Source organism: Bison bison, unplaced genomic scaffold (assembly GCF_000754665.1).
Source record: "Bison bison bison isolate TAMUID 2011002044 unplaced genomic scaffold, Bison_UMD1.0 scf7180017864184, whole genome shotgun sequence".
Taxonomy (NCBI): Eukaryota; Metazoa; Chordata; class Mammalia; order Artiodactyla; family Bovidae; genus Bison; species Bison bison.
In genome coordinates, this window is record NW_011494756.1 from 1,114,572 (window position 1) to 1,123,085 (window position 8,514).

The 8,514-nt window shown below is 63.5% G+C and overlaps 1 protein-coding gene across 1 annotated transcript in view; it reads left to right on the forward strand.

Moving 5' to 3' along the window:
- SCUBE1 (signal peptide, CUB domain, EGF-like 1) overlaps window positions 1-8,514 on the forward strand; it is a 131,624-nt gene that overhangs the window by 86,902 nt on the left and 36,208 nt on the right. The window contains exon 8 of the mRNA XM_010843690.1: window positions 7,550-7,666. Within this exon, the coding sequence (XP_010841992.1) occupies window positions 7,550-7,666 (117 nt within the window). The remainder of the gene's footprint in view (window positions 1-7,549; window positions 7,667-8,514) is intronic.

Genomic DNA, 8,514 nt, shown 5'->3' on the forward strand with positions numbered 1-8,514 from the left:
CTTCGTGGGGGCTACTTCCTCCGTCTGCAGAGCCCGCAGCCCCGTACCCCTCTGAGTCTGCTTGTATCTCCACGCCTCTCTCTCTGGCCTCCCGCTTCCACCTCTAAGGACCCCTGTGACCACACTGGGGCCCGTCCAGATAAGCCGGGGCAACCTCCCATCTTGAGCTCCTTAATTCAATGACACCTGCAAAGTCTTCCTGCCACATGGGATTATGGGGAACTAAGATACGGCCCTTTTAGGGGCTGTGGTTCTGCTGACTAGAGACAGTCCAAACTGGGGCTGGGCAGACCCTTCCCGCTCATCGGTCAGCTGCAAGCTCCACTGACGCAGAGCCTACTGCTGCGCTATCCCTGGATTTGCCCCTGGAGCCCCAGTCTCCCCGCACAGCGCAGGAGCTGGAAGCGTGGGAGCCACGGACGGGGCCCCAAGCCCTGCCCCCTCACCCCCTTCAGGGGGGCTTCCGGCGGCCCCTGCAGTCTCCCCAGCGGTGAGCACCCCTGGCCCCCCACCAGGGCAGTCGGCACACAGAGAGCCCACGCCCTCTGCTTCCCGGTCAGCCCCGTGAGTCCCCCCACAGCCCTGCGAGGCAGCTGTCCCCACTCTGCAGATGAAGAAGTCAAGCCCTGGGTGGGGAGGAGACCCAGCCTGGGCCATGCGCTCGGTGAGCAGTAGTCCGGGTCAAGGATCCAGGCCCATAGAGAGTCCAGGGCCCTCAGTCGGGAGCAGAGCAGGCCGGAGGCTCTGGATGAAGCTCAGATGTGTAGGCCTGGCAGCCAGTCGGGTGGACTCGCCCTTCCTAAAGGCACATTCACAGCCTGCCCTCTGAAGGGCCCCCGAGAGCCCGGGAAAGCAGAAGCGCCCTTATTTGAGGCCCCAGGACCACAACATAGCTGACCTTTAGCCCCGACTTCCTTGGGGTCCTGCCCTGACTGCAGCCTCACCTCCTGAGCACCTTGAGGGTTGGCGCTAAAGTAATTCCCATTTTACTGGTGAGAAAACTGAGGCTTAGAAAGGTACCTTAGAAATGTACCCCCCACGGCTGGCAGCCACCCGTCTCCTGCCCCCCTGCACCTCTGGGCAGGGCACCCAGGTTCCCCTGCCACTGACAGGGCTGGATGTTCCCCGGCTGGGCTCAGGAGACCCCAAGGATGGGCCAGGCCGGGCCGTTTGTGCCGGGGTCCGGCATGCACACAGGGCGGCAATCAGTAAGGGGAGCTATTGACAGAGCCCCAGGAGGGGACAGAGGGCTGGAGACCCGGAAGGCCAAGGGCAGCCCAGGCAGGGTGCAGCGATGGCAGGAACAGCGGCTGGCGTGGGGGCACAGACCGAACCCCGTGCTGTCCCCAGCCTCCTATAACCACACACGTGACCTCCCCGAGAGGTCACATCTCTCGAAGCTCGCATGCCTTCTCCCCAGCCTCCCAGCTCCTCTGTCCCCTCGGGTCACCCGCCTGCCACCTCCTTTCTGCAGCCACCATCTCTAGGGTCCCTGGGTCCTTTCACTAACCTGCGCCCCAGACCCCCTGCTCCCCCCTGAATCCCATACCCACACATTCTCTCACCTCCACGTGCCCCTCAGGCCCTGCACACGCAGCCTGTCCCAGGCTCCCTGTGTCTGCGGGCCCTGCCGCCTGCCACTCGGTACCTGGTGCACTTCGGGTACCTCGGTACCCGGGGCCATCCTTTGCACTTCTATCAGGCAGAGGCTTGTCCAGACCTCACTGGAGCCTCCCCGCCACCCCCGTCCCCACAGCTTGCCCCTCTTCCACCTGCACCTGTTTAGTCACAAGTCTGGGAGGGAGCCCCCGACGGGGCACAGGTCTGATAGCCTCTGGGGACACCACTGCTCAGGGCTTTGATCAGAGCCGGAGCCCAGGAGAAGCTAGTTCGCTTGGAGCAGGGATGAAGGCTTCCTGGAGGAGGTGCCCAGGGAGGAGCAGGACCTCGCTGCCCACTCTTTCATGCAGGCACCTGTCTGGCCCAGAGAGAAAGTGCGGGACCCGGAGCCTGGATGAGCCTGGCTGTGGGAAGGGGCTCGGGTAGACCCGAGATGAGGGAGGTGGGTGACACAAGGCAGGTCCCCAGGTCAGGCTCAGCAGGGAGTGGGGAGCAGCTGGAGGGAGATGGAGGGTGGGACCCGAGGGCCAGGCAGGCACCCTCCTCCAGCCAGGGCTGAGCCCTGGGCCCTGAACCTGTGTTCACCCCTGTCCCTGAGCTGATGCCCAGCGCAGCCGGCCACTGGTCAGCAGGGGTCCCAGGCAAGGCTCTGAGCCCCTGCCCTCAGCTTAGGCACACACACGTCCACAGTCTCGCTCACACACTCAGCGTACACACACACCAGGGCTAGTGGAAGGGGGCGGGACATGACGACTTAGCTACGTCAAGAGGTCAAACGAGATGGGGAGCGGGGTGCCCGACAGGGCCTGTCAGAAGAGGCGGCAAGGGCACTGCTGGCCCTGGGCGGGGAAACTGAGGCTGGGGCCAGCCCACGGCTCCCCTGTGAGCCGGGCAGAACCAGGGTGCCTGGCGCCTGGGCCCCCGGCACTCTGGGGACCAAGTCTGGCTGGAGGGGCAGCAGGGCTCCAAGGGACGGTCACCAACCTGTGACCTTCCTGGGGCTGCTTCCGCTCGCCAAGCCCCATGCGCCTTCTGTACTGGGGGTATATAGCCGTGAGCCCTCCCTGCTGAGGGTGGGCCTCGAGTGAGAGGCCGCATGCAGGCCCCCCATGCCTGCCCTCCGCGGCCTCCACTTACAGAGGAAAGGCAGGAACCATGGGACAGGGAGGGGCTTGCTGCCACGGTGAGCCCTGCTGCCCACTTTAGCACAAAACCTCAGTGCCCTTCTGGGCCTTTCAAGATCCCGCAAACCAGATGAAGACACCTCCCCAGGTCGGCCCACCTCACTCCTGGCCGGCCCTCCCCTGCCCTCAGCGCCCCGGCACGGGCTGCCACGGACCACAGGGTGCCATCCTTGAGTCCAGGAGATTCTGCCCTCTGAGCCCTGGTGAGAAACCCCTACCCACCAGGCAGGCCCGTGGGAAGGGAGTTGCCCCTGGAATCACAAACCCACCTGGTGCCTCAGGGGAGACAGTCCTACCAACAGAAACCTCCCCCACAGCGAGCCGCCCCATGCAGGCCTGCAGTCCTAGCCTCCACCATCGCTTGCTTCCTAGCTGCCCTGACCCCCCTTCCCCCACGACTCCCACACTCGGCCGTCACCATCACACCAGCCTGTGCCCTGGGGACCAGCTCCCCGCAGAGGCCCGGGCGCTCTGGGGCGGCTGCACCCAGCACCCCGGCCTAGCGGGGGCCCATGAGGAAGGTCAGCCTCACTGTGGCACTTGGCGAGGGACCCCAGTGCTTACGATGGGCCTCAGGGTGACCGGGGGCTTGGGGGGCCGGCACACAGAGTGACGGGGCAGCAAGGGAGACTGGCAGCTGTGTCAGGGCCTTGCCCAGGAGTGTGGCTGTTACCCCAAAGTGTTCGGAGCCACGGAGGGCTCAGGAATCAACTGAGGGAGAGGGTTCGAGGACAGGGAGTCCACAGTGGGCTCCAGGGGACCCCTGGGGCAGAAAGGCAGGTGGGCCAGCCCTGACAGGCTGGACACATCTCAGTGGGGGCTTTGGGCTGCTCCCGCCAATGGGGTGGGGCCTTCAAGGGTCAGGGCAGACCTGGGGCTGGCAGCGTCTCTGTAGGTCACTGGGCCAAACCTGACTCACCTGCTCAGAGCCTCTCAGGATGTCAAGGGACTTGCCCAAGCCCGCAGGACCAGCATCAGGAGTGGTGTTTTCTGCCCTTATATACCTCCTGTTTCAGCCACTACACTGTGGCTGAGACGGTCCTTCAGGCTGGACTTGGCCCCAGACCTAGGGTGGTGCACCCAGGCAGTGCCAACTCAAGGGGCCATACCACCGTCCATTCGCATCAAACCCTGGGCGGGCTGCGGGGCAGGTCCAGCCGAGCAGCCGCCTTGGCTGCCCGGTGTCTGCCCCCTCTGCGTCCTGGGCTTGTCACAGGGCTTGGCTTGAAGCAGGGCTCCCCAGGGAAAGACTAAACACTGCCCTTTTAACCCATCTGGGTTTTCCTGCCTGCTGGAGAGGGCTGTTCACCCCCAAGTCCCTTCCCACTTCAGTCCCCCGACCCCAGGCTCAGCCTCCCCCTGGCCCAGTGGCCAACCCAACTCTGTGGGGTGAGAGTTCTCCCCACTCTCTTGGCGAGTAGGCCAGGCACTGGGGCCACCGGCTGTGCTGCGTGACCCGGGCCCCCCGCCCCCGGGCCCTGCCCTCAGAAGGGCCCACGGTTGGCTGAGTGCTCGGTTGTCTTGAAATTCTTAACGATTTTTGATCAAGGGCCTTTCATTTTTATTTCACCCCGGGTCCCACAAATCATATGCCTAATCCTGCCTAGAAAAGGTACCCACCTTCTCTGAGCCTCAGTTCCTCCACCTGCAAAAGGCCCCCCCGCTCCTGGGGCTCTGCGAGGCCTTGGAGGTTGGAGGATGAGATAGTGCGATGCCAGCTGCACGGGGCGACGCCCCGGGAGGGGCCCTTCCAGGTGGAGAGGAGAGGCTTTTAGAAAGACCCAGTGGCTGTCTTGGAGAGGCGAGTGCAGGGAGAGAGCAGAGGGCTCAAGGGTCCAACGGGAAGTCTCGAGACTCTGGGACAGCGCTCTGGGGTTTGGGGTTTGCCTTTGCCCCCTGCACCTAGCCTCCAGCCTCCTTGGCTGTGTGCGCTCCTGGGTGAGATGTGACCACAGGGCAGGCGCCCTCAGGTGCCAGCTCCTTCTGGCCCCTGGGAGCCAGTGGGAGGTGGGTGAGAGCTGGAGGAGACGGCCTGTGCTGCTGGCCCAGAGCCGCTCCCTGGGCCAGAGAGCCTGCTGCCGCCTTTTGCCCTTTGCAGCTGGGGTGACCCTGTAGTCACGGGGGAGACAGGGCTGTCTGGTGTCTGCGTCTGAGGCAGCGGTGGCCTGGCAGCAGGCTGAGTAGCCCCTGGCCTTGGGGCGCAGAGAGGTGAGGCTGTCCTTCGAGGTGCTTGGAGACAGGGGGCCTGAGGGTGACCCAGGCCAGGAGCCCCACCTCGGAGCACCCGGTAGCCTCTGCTTGGAAACCCCCCTGGGATGAAGCTCTCAGTCCCGCTCAGGCCAGCCTGTCAGTCCCCGGCCCCCACCGTATCGCCCAAAGGACTGGCTGTGCCTTGCTGTCAGCTTTTCCGTATGTCTCCCCCTCAGCAGTGTACATGAACCTCAGGACATGGGTGGGCACAGCAGAAAAGGGGCAGGGGCAGGTCCCTGCGTGGACAGGCTGATGGCTGGCTGCTCGCTCTGCTCACTGCTCCCCGCCCGGCACAGGGCCCGGCAGAGAAGGCCCAGAGCGAATGCCGGCTCTTAGCCTTACCCTGTGAGCCCCAAGGCACTGGCTGCCCCGAGTGGGGCGGTGGTCTAGAGGAGAGGGGCCACTGAGGGGTCTGTTCTCGGGGCCACAGCCCCCAGTGCCCACGGCGCATCGCACCTCCGCCACCATGGAGCCGCCCAGGTGTCCTCCCACTGACACCGCGTGAGGCCTCCCAGCTGCCCCCTTCCCGCTCCCGGTATTCCCCCCGCCTCTCCCAGGCCTGGGCCTTGGCCACCCGCACCCAGAAAACAGGCTGTCTATGCCCTCTCCAGAGAGGGGTTCTGAAGGCAAGAAAGGCACTGGGGGGCGGGGGTACCTGGGTTCTGGGTTTGAGAGCAGGAAGCGGGATTTTCCCTCTGTAACCTCAGGAGAGGAAACTAACATTTGTTAAGCGACTACCGCAGGCTGGGCCCCAGGCTGGGTGCTGCTGAGGGTGGGGTTTCTTTGACCCCAACCTGGCCCTGGGGACAGAAGGCTCCCGTCCCTCGCCAGGCGTGGGTGCTGGGATAGAGCCCCAAGGTCTGGCCTACCTGGGTCACTCAGTGAATGACAGAGTCAGAGGCACCCCCTGGCCGCCCCGCATCCCCTGGCCCCAGGAGGCAGGTGGGTGGGGAGACGGGAGGGCCCAGGCGGTGTACGCGGCGCAGAGCTCAGCCCCTGCTAACGTTGAGGTCAGCCTGCGTGAGCAAAGCGGGGTGAGGGGCAAGGGCCTCCTTTCTGCATCTGGGCCTCAGGAGGCTCCTTGTGAGCTGGCATTGAACCGTGAGCAGACAGGAGGCCTCCAAGGCAGCGGGCAGCACACTCCACAGCAAGGAGGTGGACGCCGCGCCCAGCCAGCTGGGGGCCGGGCTGTGTGGAGACAACGCCGAAAGGCTGGGGAGGGTCAGAGCCAGGAGACCAGCCTTTCAGTAGTCGCCACAGCTCGTTCTCTCACAGTGTAGACTTTAGCGTCAAGGAGCAGGTCTGGTGGCCCCCAGCAGGGCGCAGCCCCTGAGTTCAGGGTGTTCAGGATGACCCCCACTGGCACCGCCCCGCAGAATCACATGCACACAGGGAGAAAGCTGGGTTTTCTCCTCTCCCTGCTCCGCCCACCCCCAAAAGGTGAAGTTCACAGGAAAGGCATTAGCAGCAGGGACTCCTGTACGCAGTCATCCCCAGACTCCTCCTGCAGAGAGCCAACGGCCACTTGCAGGAATGCAGGCACCATGGAAGGACAGACAGAATAAACCGGTTGGGAGAAACTTCAGGGAAGAGGCCACTGGGGCCAGGCCCCCGGGGGGAGCCACAGTAGGCAGGCAGGGGATTTCCGGTTATATGAGCAGATGCCCTCAGCATTTCACTTCCTAGCCGCACAGAGGAGAGGGACGCCCACTCAGGCACAGTTCCCACAAGACCAAAGGGTGCCAGATGCCCAGGAAGAAACCTGGACTGAAAGGCCCAGGGTCCCGGGAACTAGGCCCCTCCGTGTGCCCCAGGGACCCGGGTGTGCCAGCCCCTTCCCCGGGCCTGGGGAGGCTCACTCTCACCGTACGACAGGCTCAGTGACCTCCGTGATGCCCCCAGCCACTCCAGCCCCTTTGAATTTGCAAAAGAAAAAAGAAAAACAAAAATCACTAGACTAGCTTCAAGTGGACAAAAACCAGACACCTCGGGCTTATCGCTCAGTGAGAACAGATGTGGGGCTGAGAGCCTTGTCAAGGTGACGGATGGTGTGTGGGCCCTGGGAACCTCCCCTTGCATCTCCACGGCCAGGGCCCCAAACCGCTCCATGGCTGAGACGAGCTTGGGAACCCCAGTAACAGCCAGTCTGGATTTGGAGTCTGAATCCAGGCAAGGCAAGGGTTTTTAGGAGTGTGTCCCTGGGCGGTTAACTCCCAGCCGGACCCATCGCTGCTCTGGCCCCCGCTAGTGGTATTAACCCTGTGGGCTCAGCCTCCTGCAGTTTGCAAAGCTTGCCCATCTGCCGTCATCTCAGGCAGGGGTGGTGTCATTCTCCCATTTGACAGATGGGTAGCCTGAGGTTCAGAGAGTCCCCCACCGCTAGAATTCGAACTCAGGTCTCCGGTCTCAGGAAACCTCCCCACCCACGGGTGAGGAAAGGCAGGAGGCTTCTGTCCCAGGAGACTGAGACCCTGTCTTCCTGTCTCCCTCCTCAGAGACGTGTGCGGTGAACAACGGAGGCTGCGACCGGACGTGTAAGGACACAGCCACCGGCGTGCGCTGCAGCTGCCCTGTGGGGTTCACGCTGCAGCCGGACGGGAAGACGTGCAAAGGTGAGCGCGGGCCAGCCCCCTCGCCGGCCCGGGGCGGGGCAGGCGGTGCAGGTGCACGCGGCCGCAGCGGTGAGGGTCAGAGAGGCTAAGAAGAGGGAGTCGGGCCCAGCGCTCCACAGTGGGGCTCAGGGGCCCCTGGTTCCACTGAATATCGACAAGCTTAAGTGGGGCTCTGATGTCAAAGGACGTGGCTGCACCCCGGCTTGAACAAGTGGGGTGCCTTTACTTGGGGCTTCCTGGGCCGGCAGAAGTTCCTTGTGGCCTCCCGGGAGCCAGGCGGCCACTCACCTTAGCCGGGCGAGTCTTGCAGGGCTGGGGGGCAGTGGGCCACAGGGCTCAGACCAGGACAGGACGGTCTTCTTGTCAGCACTAGACAAAAAAAGAACACTGTGCACCCGCCTCCCCGGAGGAGGGAAGGTCGGGGGCGGGGGTCTCAACTGAAGGACTAAGGATGAAAAAAAATCAGAAACGGGTTGGGAGGATCAGGAATGGGCTGGTCTGCTGGCTGCCGGAAGCCAGAGAAGAGTGAGCTTTCTCTGACTCACCCTGCCAGGAAGTGGGCAGGCCTGGAGGCCAGCGTGGAAGGGGAGAGGAACTTGAACGTCCAAAACCCAGTGGGTAAAAACATTGACAGCAGAGGCTTAGAGTAACTTTAAGGAGTCCGAGATGGGCTTTTTTGAAGCCTGCAAAAATAGACGGGGTATGACTTCCCCTCCCCAGCCACTTTGCCGGGAAGAACCTAGTGATTATTGACAGAAATAACAGTTCTTGCACCTATTTATTTGAAAATAAAGCCCTTCTGTAGCCCCCGCTCAGCCCACTTAGAGTGAGACGTGCTCCCAGTGGGC